General features: G+C 43.3%; 1 protein-coding gene across 11 annotated transcripts in view; it reads right to left on the bottom strand.

The window, feature by feature from the left end:
* The window catches only part of slc12a5a (solute carrier family 12 member 5a), a 184,454-nt gene that overhangs the window by 103,810 nt on the left and 61,566 nt on the right, over window positions 1-19,078 (bottom strand). For 4 of the 11 annotated variants that reach the window (XR_013192933.1, XM_077197689.1, XM_077197690.1 and 1 more), the window contains exon 1: window positions 10,869-11,179. The exons of 6 other annotated variants lie outside the window; for them this stretch is intronic. Coding sequence is in view for 3 of the 5 variants with exons in the window: in XM_077197689.1 (XP_077053804.1) it covers window positions 10,869-10,923 (55 nt within the window). In the remaining 2 variants the exon portion in view is untranslated. Of the gene's footprint in view, window positions 1-10,868; window positions 11,328-19,078 lie in introns of those variants that run through there. One more of the 11 variants, XR_013192934.1, reaches the window with a different exon arrangement.

Raw genomic sequence — 19,078 nt, 5'->3', positions numbered from 1 at the left:
TTCAAAGATGATCTGCATTCAGAGATGGTCTTCTGTGGTCAGAGATGCTCTTCTGTGTTCAGAGATGCTCTTCTGTGTTCAGATATGCTCTTCTGTGTTCAGAGATGATCTTCTGTGTTCAAAGATGATCTGCATTCAGAGATGGTCTTCTGTGTTCAGAGATGGTCTTCTGTGGTCAGAGATGCTCTTCTGTGTTCAGAGATGATCTTCTGTGTTCAGAGATGCTCTTCTGTGTTCAGATATGCTCTTCTGTGTTCAGAGATGATCTTCTGTGTTCAAAGATGATCTGCATTCAGAGATGGTCTTCTGTGTTCAGAGATGGTCTTCTGTGGTCAGAGATGCTCTTCTGTGTTCAGAGATGATCTTCTGTGTTCAGAGATGATCTTCTGTGTTCAGAGATGCTCTTCTGTGTTCAGAGATGATCTTCTGTGTTCAGAGATGCTCTTCTGTGTTCAGAGATGCTCTTCTGCGTTCAAAGATGATCTGCATTCAGAGATGATCTTCTGTGTTCAGAGATGGTCTTCTGTGGTCAGAGATGCTCTTCTGTGTTCAGAGATGCTCTTCTGTGTTCAGAGATGATCTTCTGTGTTCAGAGATGATCTTCTGTGTTCAAAGATGATCTGCATTCAGAGATGGTCTTCTGTGGTCAGAGATTCTCTTCTGTGGTCAGAGATGCTCTTCTGTGTTCAGAGATGCTCTTCTGTGTTCAGAGATGATCTTCTGTGTTCAGAGATGGTCTTCTGTGGTCAGAGATGCTCTTCTGTGTTCAGAGATGCTCTTCTGTGTTCAGAGATGCTCTTCTGCGGTCAGAGATGCTCTTCTGTGTTCAGAGATGCTCTTCTGTGTTCAGAGATGCTCTTCTGCGTTCAGAGATGCTCTTCTGTGTTCAGAGATGCTCTTCTGTGTTCAGAGATGGTCTTCTGTGTTCAGAGATGCTCTTCTGTGGTCAGAGATGATCTTCTGTGTTCAGAGATGATCTTCTGTGGTCAGAGATGCTCTTCTGTGTTCAGAGATGCTCTTCTGTGTTCAGAGATGCTCTTCTGTGTTCAGAGATGCTCTTCTGTGTTCAGAGATGCTCTTCTGTGGTCAGAGATGATCTTCTGTGTTCAGAGATGCTCTTCTGTGTTCAGAGATGCTCTTCTGTGTTCAGAGATGCTCTTCTGCGGTCAGAGATGCTCTTCTGCGGTCAGAGATGCTCTTCTGTGTTCAGAGATGATCTTCTGTGGTCAGAGATGCTCTTCTGTGTTCAGAGATGCTCTTCTGTGTTCAGAGATGCTCTTCTGTGTTCAGAGATGATCTTCTGTGGTCAGAGATGATCTTCTGTGTTCAGAGATGCTCTTCTGTGGTCAGAGATGGTCTTCTGTGTTCAGAGATGCTCTTCTGTGTTCAGAGATGCTCTTCTGTGTTCAGAGATGCTCTTCTGTGTTCAGAGATGCTATTCTGTGTTCAGAGATGTCTTCTGTGTCCAGAGATGCTCTTCTGTGTTCAGAGATGCTCTTCTGCGGTCAGAGATGATCTTCTGCGGTCAGAGATGATCTTCTGTGTTCAGAGATGCTCTTCTGTGTTCAGAGATGATCTTCTGTGTTCAGAGATGCTCTTCTGTGTTCAGAGATGGTCTTCTGTGTTCAGAGATGATCTTCTGTGTTCAGAGATGCTCTTCTGTGGTCAGAGATGATCTTCTGTGTTCAGAGATCCTCTTCTGCGTTCAGAGATGGTCTTCTGTGGTCAGAGGTCTTCTGTGTTCAGAGATGCTCTTCTGCATTGAGAGATGCTCTTCTGTGTTCAGAGATGATCTTCTGTGTTCAGAGATGCTCTTCTGTGTTCAGAGATGATCTTCTGTGTTCAGAGATGCTCTTCTGTGTTCAGAGAAGATCTTCTGCATTAAGAGATGATCTTCTGTGTTCAGAGATGATCTTCTGCATTCAGAGTTGCTCTTTTGTGGTCAGAGATGCTCTTCTGTGGTCAGAGATGATCTTCTGTGGTCAGAGATGCTCTTCTGTGGTCAGTGATTTTCTTCTGCGGTCAGAGATGATCTTCTGCAGACTTCGGTTGTAACGAGTGATTATTTGAGTTACACAGAACTGTCACTCACTGGATATTTGTTGTGGTTCGAGTAGATCAGCAGTTTCTGAAATACTCAGACCAGCCCGCCTGGCAACAACATCCATGCCACATTCAAAGCCACTTAAAACACATTTCTTCCCCATTCTGATGCTCAGTTTGAACGTCAGCAGTTGAACAGGAGAACCATTGTGTAAATCCCTCAAAATTACAGTGGAGGCTCTTACAAACAGGGGCAAAATCATATATAGGCCTACTGTAGGTGTATACAGTATATCAACTGATATCACATTTTTTATCACACTGGAATGATACAGCTTATTTAATGTTGTTTTTAAAAGTCCAATACATAACTGATAATCAGAATACATTTTTTAATTGCAATTTTTATTATTTTAATTCTGCATTTTTAACAAAACACATTTTTTAAATTTGATCTCTAGTTAAGAAATCACAGAATGAATGACTGTCGTTTAAAAGGTTTAGTTAATAATCCAAATAATGAATAATTTACACTAGTTACTAGAACTTGTATATAAATTACTTAATAATGTAGAGTATATACATTGCTCTATCTGTGAAGACTGTTGTTGGGTAAGGTAATTCTTTCTAGAGACTACCCAAATTCTGGCAAGTATTCAAATTGTTTTAATTATTTAAAAATGAATTATTGGGCCCAGTCCCAATTCGCATACTATCCGTCCTAAATAGTATTCAAAAATAGAATTAGTACGTCCCAAATCATAGTATGTTGAAAGTATGTTGAGTGTTCCAAAAATACCCGGTTGGTCTACTATTTCCGAAGTGCAGATCGATACACACTCTAACGGTTAATATTGCCCACAACCCATCGTGTGTTGGACGAGGATTTGGTCAGAACTACAATCACAAGTGAAAAGTGTTAAAAAACCACAGACATGGAGGACGTGCAAGTCTGGCGGTTATATATAGAGGTTTAGATAAAGGGGTTTGAGTGATTAATTATCAGTATTTAACCTGACGAAAATGTACTTGTTCAACGTTGTCTACATTATATTGCATCTGCAGCACCATTGTGAACTTTTGTAAAGATACGTTTAGCCATTACCTTTTAAATGCATCAATATATTCAAATTGCAAACACATGAGGAGAGTCTCCGCATGAAAGAGCCACGACTGGCAGATGAATGTGCTCTCCGAAACGGTAGGAAATCAAATTAGATTGAATGGAGGATTTTAACTGAGACAAGATGATTGACAGGGCAGTTTACGGTGACAGGTGACGGTGCACGCAACAGATCTGTCCGTTAAAGATGGTGTGATAGTATATCCCAAAGCTTGCTTACTCTTTTGCTACACACTCAAAAGGATGTACTTTTTCTTCACAAAAAGAGTACATACTTTTATGTCGTAGTATAAGTAGGCGAATTGGGACTGTGCCTTGGTCTCTCTCTAATGCCAGTAAGTAGAAACCTAGCAACCTCCCAGAACACCCTGAAAACCAACTAGAACAACCTAGCAACATTTTGCACAAGCCGGTAAATCTTCTTCAGAAAATTGCTAGTTTACTGCGGTTGTCAAGAAATGCCCCGAAGGCACGCAGAGGATCAAGCTGTCTTCAAGTTTTATTAAATTGGCCCAATTCTGTCCTGAATCCCAATAGCTCACATCCCACTGACCACAACTTCCTTTCAAAAACACTTCAGACATCCTAATGCTGCTTGCAAGCACAAGGAAAACTCGTTTTGGACCCAGAAAGCCAATATGATTTGACAAAAGCAATCTAATGCAACTCGACTTATTTCAAACTGGCATTTCTGGACTGGTTTGGTAGATTTATATCAGAGGGAGAACGAGGCTGAGAAAGAAATGTGGCTGTTTGCAATCGTAATAATAAAAATAATAATAACGTTACAGAAACCTAAAGTAATTAGACTCTGGTACTGCAAGACATTCTGAGCTTCATATGACATCTGCGTGTTACACAACTGTGCCAAACACTTTTTGTTCTGCTGTTCTAATGATGAGAGTGAATCATATCATATAACCTTGAAATGGAAAAGGTTCAATTCATTCGCTCTGTTTAAACTGGAGACTCTTGATTAGTCGCTCTATGGAGTGCAATGAGAAATAAAGCTGGCTCGAGCTGGAAACACATATACGCTGTGTTATCTACGCAAGCAGTTCATACATAACCACGAGAGACGCTTTTGAGCACATTAACGTTAATGCATAAGATTCCTACAGACGTCTACAGGCTGCAACTAAGGGAAAATCCAGATAAAACAATATTCCGGCTGGTAAATATCAATATAAATACATTTACACACACAAAGACAGATATAGACAGGGGGACAGATAGAACGATAGATAGATACATAGAATGATAGATTGAACGATAGAACAACAGAAAGAACAAAAGAGAAAGAATGATATAATGACAGAAAGTATGATAGAACGACAGAACAAACAATAGATATAACGATAGCTAGAATGACAGATAGATGACAGATAGATGGATGGATAGATGGATGATGGATAGATAGATGGATGACAGACAGAATGACAGATAGATGGTTGGATAGATGACAGACAGAACGACAGATAGACGGATGGATAGATGACAGACTGAACGACAGATAGACGGATGGATGGATGCATAGATAGTTGGTTAGATGGATTGACAGACAGAACGACAGATGGATGGATGGATGGATGGATGGATGGATGGATGGATGGAAGACAGAACGATTGATGGATGATGGATGGAAAACAGACAAAACAACTGATTGATGGATGGATGGATGGAAGACAGAACGATGGATGGATGATGGATGGATGGAAAACAGACAGAACGACAGAGAGATGGATGGATGTAAGACAGACAGAATGATGGATGGATGATGGATGGATGGATGGATGGAAAACAGACAGAATGACAGATGGATGGATGGAAGACAGAACGATGAATGGATGATGGATGGATGGATGGAAAACAGACAAAACGACAGATAGGCAGATGGATGTAAGACAGACAGAACGATGGATGGATGATGGATGGAAAACAGACAGAATGACAGATAGACGGATGGATGGAAGACAGACAGAACGACTGATGGATGGATGGAAGACAGACAGAACGATGGATGGATGATGGATGGATGGATGGAAAAAAGACAGAACGACAGATAGACGGATGGATGGATGGAAGACAGACAGAACGATAGATTGATGGATGGAAGACAGACAGAACGATGGATGGATGGATGGATAGATAGATAGATCTTGTGAAGGGAAACACATCACCGCAGTGATGTCATATATTATTTAGTAATTTGGGCCACTTGTTTATTCACAGTACTTGTCTCCCTCATTATTTCACTCTCTACCATCTTATTTCCGCTGCTATTCAGTATTAAATGAGTCTCCTGCACTCGTGAGCAAACACACACACACACACACACACACACACACACACACACACACACACACACACACACACACACACACACACACACACACACACACACACACACACACACACACACATACACACACACACACACACACACGTCTTGGCCTTGTTGGTGAGCAATGCAGTCAGCGCTCCATTGCGACAGTGGTAACTATGGCGATAACACCGAGGAGAACTGCAAAACATCTCCTACATGCTCGCACCTACATCCACTGCATTTCTCTAAAACATGACAAATCAAGTGCACTCAGTGGATCTTACAAAAAACATGTCCAGGGCATATTTCTCCCCAAAACCACAGGGAGGAACGCAAGAAATTACTTTTTGCATAGCCTATTTTAGGTTAGCCATTATGATGTTTTGGCTTTGTGACAATATTTTCATGACAATTAAGCACATTTTCTTCCAAAATCTTAATGTATTCAGACACTTTGACACACTTTTTTTTAATATACATATATCTTAAAATATGTCAGTGCCATTGTTTTGTCTCACGATACACACCAGTAATGATTGTTTCTAAGGCACATTTATAAAAGCTACTTAAATGTCCTAATTGAACTAATAACTAATCCTGGCTTAATCTAAGCCCTGTCTGTGAAACCAGGCCTATGATTAGTTAAATTTGATTTATTGTCAGCCAACTTGATTAATAAAAACAACAAAATCCATGAATTGATTAAATAACCAGTGTAATAATAACATAATAACAACAATAAACAAAGGTAATAATCATAGGCGGAGCATCAAAGGTTTCTATTTACAGCGTGCTTCGCAGCGTTGTAGCCAATCACAGACATGACTGTGATTAAGTTTTTGTCCACTGCTGAGTTTTGCATGTTCATAATTAAGTGTAGACATTATGTAAATAAGAGATTCATTGTTCAGTGTAGACAGATTCATTGATTATAACAGAACTTTGTAAGATCACGTCAACTCAATGAACTAAGACTGATAAAGAGAGCGCTCTTTGCACGCTTTCTAGGCGATATATCAGTTCAGAATTGAAATAAATCTTTTGTCTTGCTTGACCAGCGGCATCGTGCACACGCTGCAAAGTTTCAGGAGTGACATCCACTACTAAATGTATGTATTTGAGTGATAATTATTGTCATGTATGCATGATTTTTCTCTCCTTAGAGAAAGAATTATGAGAATACTGGATTCTAAACAACAAATATTAGCCACAATTTATCGAGACCTTGAAGCAGATAGTAGGGAGAAACTCCTAATACGGTTTATATTGCAAGTTTTGCGCACATCTGTAAAGGAAACCAGGCTTTTGTGACGCATTAAGAGAATCTCTCTGCCGAAACAGAGCTGCTCACAGGCTCAGCCTTAACTAAACATTATTACAGACCTTCAGCACACGCTGAGAGAGAGAATGAACGAGAGAGGGGGACGGGACAGTCATTAACCCCTCCATGAAGAGAATCAGAGAATAGACACACAGAGAGACGAGAAAGATACATCAAATCAGTCTTTCTGAACTCTGACACTACGATTCTATCACATCCACAATACCAAATTATTTCTCCCCCTCATCTATCTTCCCTTGAACTGTACTTTCAGACTGTTTCCTCAATAAAAGTTAGGGTGTAATAAGGAATATCTCAGTTAAGATGATGCAGACAATGTCTTTTCTGTCATAAGAGGACATTGTATCACTGTAGGATTCATTTCAAACCATTCAAACGTGTCACAATCAATCTTGAAACATGCAAGAATCAGCATTTGATGCAATGCTGACAACAGCAGCTTGGTAAAATAAATAAATAAAACGATAAATATATGGAATATCATGAGGGTTCATCTTTGAAACTTAACAATGAGGTCACATTTGTTAACATTAGTAAATGTATTAACTAAAATTAAGTAACAATGAGCAATACATTTGTTACTGTATTTATTAATAAAAATAATAAAAATACATTCAATCATTGTTTGTTCAACGTTAACAAATACAACTTCTGATTTTAATAATGTATTAGTAAATATTGATATTAACATTAACTAAGAATAATAAATGCAGTAAAAGTATTGTTCCTTCTTAGTTCATGTTAACTAAAATAGTTAAATAATGAAAGCTTATTGTTAAATGTTACCTTTAAACTACTCTACCATTCTTACATTTTTTTAAAGAAATTAACACTTTATTCAGCAACGATGCATTAAATTGAAAATAATAATGTCATTTATTATTGTCACAAAAGATTTCTATTTCAAATAAATTCTTTCTATTCATCAAATAATCATGGAAGACATTGTATCACGTTTCCATAAAATACGGAATACCACAAAAATATGAAGCAGCACAACTGTTGTTATTGATAATCATAAATGTTTCTTGAGCAGCAAATCGGCATATTATACTGATTTCTGAAGGATCATGTGACACTGAAGACTGGAGTAATGATGTTGATTTTACTGTATTTTAATCAAATAAATGCAGCCTTACTGGCTGAGCCTCTTTTTTCAAAAACATAAACAATTTTTTTTACTGACCCCAAATGTTTGCAAGCAAAACAATTGCAATCCAAACAAACACAAATGAAGGGAAGTTCCAATAGTATTGAAAGCCTCTCATCGACCAAAAGCATCCACATCATAATGTCACCTGTTGCATTAAAATGCTGTGTAGATTGGTTTTGGAACAGAGCTACAGACCTTCATAAGACCGCAGCATCTACATCAATGCATGACAGGAGCATTAATCATCAGAGTTCACACTGTAAAACAGTGACTGATCATCCCTGTGTCACTATCCAATCCTCACCGCCCAGCGCCAGGGATCGTGCTGACAAATAGCACAATAACCTCTTATCTCTGAAAGACTCATCCACAGTCCTTCTCAGAGCCACGTCCTCTGTCTATCTCTGATCTCCTCCAATGTATCACTCAGTTGATCAGCACTGACTGCTGCTTCACAGGGGAAGGTGAAGTGATGAAAAGAGAAGCATAATCACTAAAACCAGATTTTTATATTTTATAAGGAAAATCATTCTCACTGGAAAGATGCTGAGGTGTTGTGGGTGGTTGATATGCAGTTGCAGTTGCATCGAACATGGTCGATAGGGAAAATGCGTTTTAAGTATATTTTCAAGCATAACAACATGCACTAATTCAATCCAGCTGAGTGTAAATATTAGTTTATGTCCAGACCTGTAGGAGGGGAGCTGCTGCGTTCCCTCAGTGAAGAGCCACTATTGTTACCGTGACAGTGATGAAGATTTATGCAATGCCGACTGGATAGATGAGATTACAGAGCACTAAAAGTCACACATCAGTGAACACAACCTCATAGCGACAGGTCGGGACACTCTACTGGAGTCCTTCAAGTCACCGGAAGACACACATGAAGCAAAACAAAATGATAAATAATAATAAAAAATAGTTTTGCTTATAGATGCTAATAGTCCAATACAGAGTTCCCGCTCTGCTAAAAAGCAAAAAGCATGGCCTATCTTTACTTCTCAAAACAAACAAGCAAATAAATGAATTTATTATAGAAATATTAGTGCTGGCAAATCGATTATTTGAATTATCATAATAATAAATATTTTATATAATTCTAATAATATAAAATTACATATAATAATTAATTAATTAATTAAATAGAATTTAAAATATACACACACTACTCATCAAAAGTTTTGAATGATTAAGATTTTTAAAAAGTTTTTAAAAGAAGCTCACCAAGGATGCATTTATTTGATCAAAAATACAGTAAAAACAGTAATATTGTGAAATATTATTACAATTTTAAATAACCATTCTCTATTTGAATGTATTATAGTGTGATTTATTTCTGTGATGCAAAGTTGAATTTTCAGAATTATTACTGAAGTCTTCAGTCACATGATCCTTCAGAAATCAGTCTAATTCGCCGATAAGAGACTTCTTTTAAGAACATAAAAAAAATAAAAAATAAAAAATTATATATATGTATTCTTTTTATCAGCATACACACCCTGCTAAATAAATTCTTTGTCCATCAAGCTTGGAACAAACACTCCTGCAAATAATTAACAGAGCGGCATCTCATGAATATGCTGAAGCGGATGACGCAGAATGCATCTGGAGGACGGATGCCTTTCATCTTAGTGTAGTGGGACAGCGAGATGCTCGCCTAAATCTCCTGATAATCCGCATCAGCTTGTAATGAAAGGGATAAATCAGGACCCTGGACAGCGCTAGGCATGATTCAGCACCACGGACAGCACAACATCCACATGTACCTGGATCGGATTCTGGGTTTGGGTTTATAGGGCATTATATGGACCTAAAATGCACAAATCTGTGGCAACAAAAGCAGGTGCACTAAATGTAGAATGAACAATAATCCAATGCTATAGAGGATGATACCAGTGTAGGGAAATGCCATTAAACACAGTTCCCCAATCTGATTTGTGCCATATAACCGTGTGTGATGTATATGCTGTGTGTAGAACTGCCTCCTGATAGGATCAAAGAGTCTAAACACACCAGCAGCTGCTGACGCCTGTTAAACACACTGATCAGATAGTCATGTCTGATGAAAATGAGCATAACTGAGTGAAATCCAAATGTAATTGAATGACATTTCATTGTCTAAGGCTGGCAGCAGCAAATGTGTGAGTGTCATGGGCAAAGAAACTGTTACAGAGATGGAGACTTATGCAATGTCGAGCTGATAAATGAGATTATACAGCAGTAAAAGTCACGCCACTCTTCTGCTGGAGTCCTTCATACTAGAGGTATGAAGGAAAAAAAAAGTTACATAAAATATGACAAAAAAAGGTAATAAAATATAAACTCAGACCTTTCCAATTCAACACCTCTACAAGGACAAGGATTAAATAATAATAATATTAAATAACAATAATCTATATAATACGCAATATTAATATAAATATACAAATATTCCATAAACAGCTTAAACTAAAAGACCCACAGCACTGAATGCTACCTTATAGAATCAGATTAAATTACGACGGCATCTATATCTGTTCCAGAGGAGTTCTTAGAGGATGATGTGTGTGTGTGACGGCAGAGAGGTTCCCCTTCCACCGAAGCTTTCTGCTTTTGTGTGTCACGCTTGAAAACAAACAGAGGCACACGGAGCGGGTCGCTACATGTACACACACAACTAAAACAGCCTATTACTATTCCACTCACAGCAGCCATGCAGTATACAGGAGAGGACATGTCATGGCCAGCAACCTGAGGATCGAACCCTCCCTCCATCCGTACGGACCATCCTGTGTGTGTGTGTGTGTGTGTGTGTGTGTGTGTGTGTGTGTGTGTGTGTGTGTGTGTGTGTGTGTGTGTGTGTGTGTGTGTGTGTGTGTGAGAGAGAGATTCCTCAACTCACCCTGGCTGTTGGCGGCCCCCTCTGCCTCCTCGCATTCGGTCAGGTTGTTGACCATCCTGCCTCTCCAAATGTCCTCGCTCCCCTAAAACTCTCCTCCGCTCAGGGGAGAAAAGCAGAAGAACGGCCAAACGAGGAGATGTGTGAGAAAAAGATGGAGTGATTTGCACACCTTCCTTCCCCTGCCGAGAGCTGTGTGGAAATCACCGGCCAACGAATCGAGAGATGCGCGTTTTTCTCCTCTGATTCTCTTCTTCTCGCGCTCTCCTCTCTTGGCTGTAGCGTGACTCTCTCTCTCTCTCTCTCTCTCTCTCGCGCTCTCTCTCTCGTAGGAGGAGGATACGACAGCTCAGAGCGACTGGAGTTTACTGGATGATTGAACATGCTCTCTCTCTCTCTTTCTCCCACACACTCGCTCATGCACATGGGTATCCGTGCACACATGCTCTCCTGCATTAGTTCAGTGTAGTGGCTGACACAAATGTTAACACAAAACTAGTCAAATTAAAATAAAAACATGCAGTTGTCTAGGTAATCAGAGTAATTTAAGCATGTGTTTTCAAACAGTCTCTAATATAAAAGTCAAGTCTCTGTGATATTCTGGCTTGAGTCCCTCCATTGTGAGATTAGATTGTTGATTTTTTTTCACCTGATGGATTTTTATCGTGAAAACCTTAAGTCTGATCACTTAGTAAAGTAAACACACACACACCTCTACAGAGGAATCATTCATCTATTGGTTGTTCCCTACTGTAGGATGGTGTTTCAGCCACTCATGTCATCAAATAACTGCATTCTGTGCCGGCAAATTTGTTTTGTAAAACACAATCAATGTGATCAGCGGGTTCACATCATTGGAGGCTCAGAGCAAACAGAGACGTGGAGACAGGAAAGAATAGAGTGGAAAATGGAGATAGAAGGAAAAAAAGGAATCGGACACAGATGCAAGCTGGAGTCTTTTATCCAAACGCTCCATTCAGATTCTCCCAGCTGATGCATTTGGATCGTCCAGCCGGAGAACTGATGCACAGTTCAGAATCAAAATCCAGGTAGCCTGCAGTTACACAAAATCTATTAAGTGACCAAATTACACGGCACTGAAGGACGCTGAAAGAAAAATGCATTTCGCCACGAGTCACAAAAACAATTCACTTGCTTTTGAAAGACATTAATGCGTCTACATGAGAAGTGGACACCCCCGGTGTAGACAAAGGGGATTATTTCCAATTACCACACACACACACACACACACACACACACACACACACACACACACACACACACACACACACACACACACACACACACACACACACACACACACACACACACACACACACACACACACACACACACACACACACACACACACACACACGAACAAAAGTGCTCATAAATGATTTCTAAACACCATCCACTGGAACGGCACAAAAGCTGTTATTCGGATGCAATCTTATACATCTCATGCATTTGTGTAAATGTTGGGTCCCGATGTCACCGAAGTGAGAATGAGATTAATTGAAGCAGTAACAAGATCACCTGTCTTGTTAATCTCAGGTGATTTCAGTCACGTCACCAGGGTAATCGGCATTACTCATTTTCTACAGTAGGAGATGGATCCATATTCATGATGCCCGTTTATTTTTTATTGCTTTAGGCTTTTTTTTCGGTTTGGTTGAATTATTAAAAAAGAAACTTCACAAAAACACACTGCTAAAAGCTGTTACAACTTATAGCAAATCCTGTTATTTTATATTGCATTTATAATCGTATTGTGCTTATTGTTGATGCAAAAAAAGAAGGTGTCAAAGAATAAAAAAATATGGCCAATTTAAATCACGTTTTAATAATAATAAGTGTGTATTTATACATAAATAATAAAATTACAAAAATAAAAATGATCTTTAGACTAAAAACAATGGCAAATTTATTTTAAAAGTAGATTTTCTTCAAAAGCGAATTTTTTTGCTAAAAAAATTCAATGCTACTGCAAACTGTATGTATCAAACTCATAAATCACTTAATTTGTACTGAAAAACTAAGTGTTCTCTTACGAGAGGTTCTCTCGTATTGCGTAAGTTTAGCTTACGCTACGGGAAAGATTCATCTTCTCGAGATATTGAAGACAAAAAATTATCCTTAATTTTGTATTCATTGTCATTCATACAGTGCAGCAGCTAGCAGACCTAGAGCAGGCCATCTCGCGTGCTCATTGGCTGCCCTGCGGGCAACTACTGCAGCCTACGAGTGAGCCCGGCGTGACGTCACGCCCAATGAAGGGCGCCCGCACCTTCATAGCGTCACAGCCCGCCAGAATGGGCGTGGCTTAGCGTATAAACATAGGGGCTGTAGGCTGACTTCCCTGATTTTTCGTCTCTTCAGCGAGCTCTTCGCATCGCTGGATCTGAGAGAAACCACAGCCGCCTTCGAACAGCGAACAGCCAGCTTAGGACAGCGCTGAGGAAGCCGGCCGTCTTCGCCACCTTCAGCCATCCGTGCGAAGCTACGCTATCCGGCGACGTATGCTTTAACTTGCTAAAACCTATTCTAAAAGAGCAGCGAGTGTCTTTTTTAAGACGCCTCGCACTTCCGGGGCTGCGAGCTCTGTGAAGCGCTTCCGCTGTCGACCCTGCGGGCTTGACTCGAAGCCTTCAACACCCCCCGCCCCTCCTCACCGACGCGCAGCTGCCGCTCACGAGCCTCACTGCCGTCGCATCTGAGGATGAGGCCGAGGGACACGTATGAGCACGCGGCTAGCTCTCTTTACGTTACAAGAGAGCTACCCGTATCCCCGTTCGCACGTCATGCAGAGCCCTCTCGAGCTCTCTGCATGACCCGTACGGGCATCATCTGTGTTACATGTAGGTCCCGTGCCCACTACTCGTGCGCGCGCCCTCGTACAAACGCTGTTCCAGTTCTGCTCGACCACCGAGCACGCGGCTAGCTCTCTTTATGTTACAAGAGAGCTACCCCACCCTCGCGTCCTCGTTCGCGTCATGCAGAGCCCTCTCGAGCTCTCTGCATGACCCGTACGGGCTTGCGCGACGCCGTCGAAATGTCTCGCACTGTCAGTCCCCTTAGATAAGGCTACTGCAGCGGTGTATTTGGCAGCCAACGAGCCGGTAATGCAACCCACTCGCCTGCACACATCCGCCGTTCTCGCGGCGACGCAGAGAAATCTCAAGTGAGTATAATGTCAGGTTAAGAATGTAAGTTACGTCCCCGCTCAAGAGCGCTCACGCTTACTAACAGACACATCGCCTCCGAAAAAACGCGCGTGTCCCGCTGCGGCCGGACCGCCGTCAAAGTTTATTCCCTGTCAGTCCCCTTCAAACAGGCTACTGCAGTGGTTCAATTAGCAGCCAACGAGCCGGTTTGTTTACCCTCTCGCCTGCACACAAACGCCGTTTTCACGGCGACCCAGAAAAATCTCAAAAAGAGTATAATGTCTGGTCCGGCTCATGCCGTCGGTGTTGTAAGTGTAGTGAAAGTGCCCACGCCCCAGTGTTCACCCCTACACATAAGCACTCCGAATCTCGCAGAGCACACTCTCATAAAGCGCAGAAAAGCCGCTCGAGTGTTGAATGTAAGAAATGTGTCCACAAGTCTGTGCCCACTATCTGCCCGCTCTGTTACACGATCAAGAAAGCAGGTTATGAATGTAAGTCTCGTGCCCGCCAGAGTGCGTTCACGCTTGCTAACACAAACCTCCCCCCGGGCTCCGCCCGAGCGTTTAAGTGTTATCACAAAACGCAAGGCATTAATAAAACGCTCCCCATCCATTATGATCGGGGCGTCAAATACACTTGTAAGTCTAGTGCCCGTGCACACGCGCTCACGCTTACAGGAAGCTTTTCCGCCCGGAGCGCTGCTCGCGCGTCAAAAGGTGAAAAAAGAATGTTCCCCATCCCTTATGATTGGGACATCTCACATAAATCAGCCGGTTTTGGCTTTCAGCGAGCAGCCATTGCCCAGAACCGTGAGCGCGCGCACCGCGCTTTCGGCTCCGGGTCAGTTTCACAAAAGAAAGCAGGTTATGAATGTAAGTCTCGTGCCCGCCAGAGTGCGTTAACCCCGGGCTCTGCCCGCGCGTTTAAATGTTATCACAAAACGCAGGGCATTAATAAAACGCTCGCCATCCATTGTGATCGGGGCGTCGAATACACTTGTAAGTCTAGTGCCCACGCACACGTGGTCACGCTTACAGGAAGCTTTTCCGCCCGGAGCGCTGCTCGCGCGTCAAAAAAAAAAAAAAAAAAAAAAAGAATGTTCCCCATCCCTTATGATTGGGACATCTCACATAAATCAGCCGGTCTCGGTTTTCAGCGGGCAGCCATTGCCCAGAACCGAGAGCGCGCGCGCCGCGCTTTCGGCTCCGGGTCAGTTTCACAAAAGAAAGCAGGTTATGAATGTAAGTCTCGCGCCCGCCAGAGTGCGATCACGCTTACTAACACTAACCTCCTCCCGGGCTCCGCCCGCGCGTTTAAGTGTTATCACAAAACGCAGGGCATTGATAAAACGCTCCCCATTCATTATGATCGGGGCATCAAATACACTTGTAAGTCTCGTGCCCGCACACATTTTTCTCGTACCAAGAAGGACGGAGCCTTCAGACCTATCCTAGATCTGAGACATTTGAACAAAGTAGTTGCGAAAAGGCCGTTCAAAATGCGTGCGAACAGGAAAATCCTTGCGCACGCTCGCCCGAGGGACTGGTTTATTTCTTTAGATCTGAAGGATGCCTATTTTCAGATTCAGATAATACCCCGTCACAGGCAATTGTTGAGATTCGCCTTCGACGGTCAGGTATATCAATACACCATCCTGCCGTTCGGCCTGTCCCTAGCACCCCGTACATTTACGAAGTGCATGGACGCGGCGCTCGCCCCCCCGAGAAGTCAGGGGCTGCGAATAATGAACTATCTGGACGATTGGCTGATATTGGCACAGTCAGAGACAGAACTGTTGTCTCACAGAACAGTGCTTCTCAGTCACCTGGAAAGCTTGGGTCTCACGGTCAACTGGACCAAGAGCTCATTACTGCCCAGCCAGTCAATTTACTTTTAGGAATAGAACTGGACTCGGTGACCATGACGGCTCGCTTATCGACACAGCGCGCCCGCCGTGTTCGCCACCTAGCCGCATCTTTCCAGAAGGGCAGCTTTCTCCCTTTGAAAACATTTCAAAGGATGTTGGGCTGTATGGCATCAGCTGCAGCGGTGCTTCAGCTGGGCCTACTGCGCATGCGCCCGCTCCAACGCTGGTCGGCCAGAAAATCAGAGTGACTCAGACCTGCATAGCGGCTCTGCAGCCCTGGTTAGTAGCCGACTGGTACCAGCAGGGAGTGATGATGGGAACCATCTCTTATCGGAAAGTCATTTCGACAGACGCGTCCAACTCGGGTTGGGGCGCGCTGTTCGAGGGCAGACCGGTCTTCGGCCAGTGGTCAGACCAAGAGAAGTGTTTTCACATAAACTGTGTGGAGATGATAGCGGTCGAGAACGCGCTGAAGCGCCTCCTCCCGTTCATACAGGACCAACATGTTCTTGTCCGTTCGGACAACTTGTCTGTAGTATCCTATGTAAACCGTCAGGGAATAAACCGGCAGAAATCTCTGCAATCTGACGGAACGCCTCCTTATTTGGTCTCAGATGCACCTGCGCTCGCTGAGGGCGGCGCATGTGCCTGGCAATTTGAACGACGGCCCAGACAAACTGTCCAGGGACAATGTTCCCCCAGGGGAATGGTCCCTGCACCCCCAAACGGTCCAGAAGCTGTGGCGCCTATTCGGCAGAGCGGAAGTCAACCTATTTGCGTCAAAAGACAACGCTCAATGCCCGAAGTTCTTCTCTAAGGACGGGGACGCGCTGCCCCAGGTTGGCCCAGCCTCCCACTATATGCTTTCCCTCCGGTCTCTCTGTTACCACAGGTGATCAAGAGAATCAGGGAAACGCGCCACTCTGTGCTCCTCATAGCCCCGCGTTGGGAGAATCAGATTGGTTCCCGGAACTAGCACGGCTGTCACATACAGCTCCGTGGCCGATTCCGGTGAGGGCAGATCTCCTCTCTCAGGCTCGCGGCACGATCTGGCATCCCCATCCAGAGCGCTGGTCTCTGCACGCATGGTTGATCAACGGGTACTCGTTGCCCTACCAGAAGGAGTGATGAACACGATCACGCAGTCTAGAGCTCCTTCCACGAGAAGGCTCTACGCGCCTAAATGGTCGGTGTTCTCCGGATGGTGCACCGACAGAGGTCTGGACCCACGGACATGCGGGGTGGCGCATCTGCTCACCTTCCTACAAGAGCTGTTGGATAAGGGGAGGTCCCCATCCACGCTCAAAGTATACGTGGCGGCCGTGGCAGCGTTCGCAGAATCGACGCACGGCCAGTCACTGGGAAGACATGAGTTGGTCATCCGCTTCCTTAGAGGAGCTAGAAGGATGAACCCGCCGCGCCCCCCGTCGGTTCCTATGTGGGATATTTCATTTGTCCTCGAGGCCCTGAAAGCCTTTCCATTTGAACCACTAGACTCTGTGCGGTTGAAATATCTATCACTGAAAACCGTCTTTCTGACTGCACTGTCGTCGGTAAAACGTGTGGTGGACCTGCACGCGCTGTCAGTTCAGGCCGAATGACTCTAAAGTCATCCTCAGACCTTGACATGGCTATGTTCCTAAAGTGATGGGCACTCCATTCAGAGCGCAAGTTATTTCGCTGTCAGCTCTGCCAGCATCTGACAGCGAAAGTGATGTGAATCTCCTCTGCCCTGTCAGGGCGCTGAGATTTTACATTACGCGCTCCGCCTCCTTCAGGCGTTCAGAACAGCTTTTTTGTTTCATTTGGTGGGCGCACCAAGGGTCTCGCCTCCTCGAAACAGAGCCTGTCCAGATGGATAGTGGACGCTATAGCGCCTGGTTACCCGTCAAAAAGTCTGCAATGCCCTCTGGGCATCAGGGCTCATTCCACGAGAGGCGTGGCCTCGTCGTGGGCATGGTCCAGTGGGATTTCTATCCATGACATATGTGTAGTGGCGGGCTGGAGCTCCCCGTCTACCTTTGTCAGGTTTTATATCCCTATGTGTGCTTATGTACAAGTGATGGCCCGCGTGGCTGGCCACCTTATTTTTCCACTTATGGGGTTCCCCTGAAAGTTCGGGGTCTCATGGTGGATGCCTGGCGCGCACAGCGTTGACAAAGTGTTCCCGTAGCGTAAGCTAAACTTACACAATACGAGAGAACCTCTCGTAAGAGAACGATACTCGGTTACTAACGTAACCTCGGTTCTCTTACGAGAGGTTCTCTCGTATTGCGTAACCGGCCGTGCTCGCGCCACGAGCGACTTTGCATCAGTCGACGAAAAACCAGGGAAGTCAGCCTACAGCCCCTATGTTTATACGCTAAGCCACGCCCATTCTGGCGGGCTGTGACGCTATGAAGGCGCGGGCGCCCTTCATTGGGCGTGACGTCACACCGGGCTCACTGGTAGGCTGCAGCAGTTGCCCACAGGGCAGCCAATGAGCACGCGAGATGGCCTGCTCTAGGTCTGCTAGCTGCTGCACTGCGTTGACAATGAATACAAAATTAAGGATAATTTTTTGTCTTCAATATCTCGAGAAGATGAATCTTTCCCGTAGCGTAAGCTAAACTTACGTAATACGAGAGAACCTCTCGTAAGAGAACCGAGGTTACGTTAGTAACCGAGTATCGTTTTGCAATTCTCAGGGTGCCATAACATCATCACCAACATTAATACTTAAAGGATTAGTTCACTTTTTAAAAAACTTTTGCTGATAATTTACACACCCCCATGTCATCCAAGATGTCCATGTCTTTCTTTCTTCAGTCGAAAATAAATTAAGGTTTTTGATGAAAACATTCCAGGATTTTTCTCCATATAATGGACTTCATTGTACCCTTCACTGTGTAGGGTATGGACCAATCAGACACATACTATTTATTCATTATATACAAAGGTTTATGAAACTCCTCACACAGCCCAAATGAACAAACACAAGTGAAAGAAACAGTGTCATGTTACAGGGCATGATAAGGAGATTTTACGACCTCCGAGGAATGTGGCCACATACTCAAGAGAGAGACTATGAAACAGAAACCCTCTTTAAAACAGACTTTGCTGCGTTAATCATAGACTAACTGATCTATAAATGAACATGCATAAAACTGTGAAAGAAACAGTGTAAATGGTTTACT

Source organism: Siphateles boraxobius, unplaced genomic scaffold, assembly GCF_051911475.1.
Source record: "Siphateles boraxobius isolate OS27281-9 unplaced genomic scaffold, OSU_SipBor_1 41, whole genome shotgun sequence".
In the NCBI taxonomy this organism is placed as follows: domain Eukaryota; kingdom Metazoa; phylum Chordata; class Actinopteri; order Cypriniformes; family Leuciscidae; genus Siphateles; species Siphateles boraxobius.
Note: the sequence above shows the minus strand (reverse complement) of the source record. Positions and strands in the feature narration are given on the sequence as shown.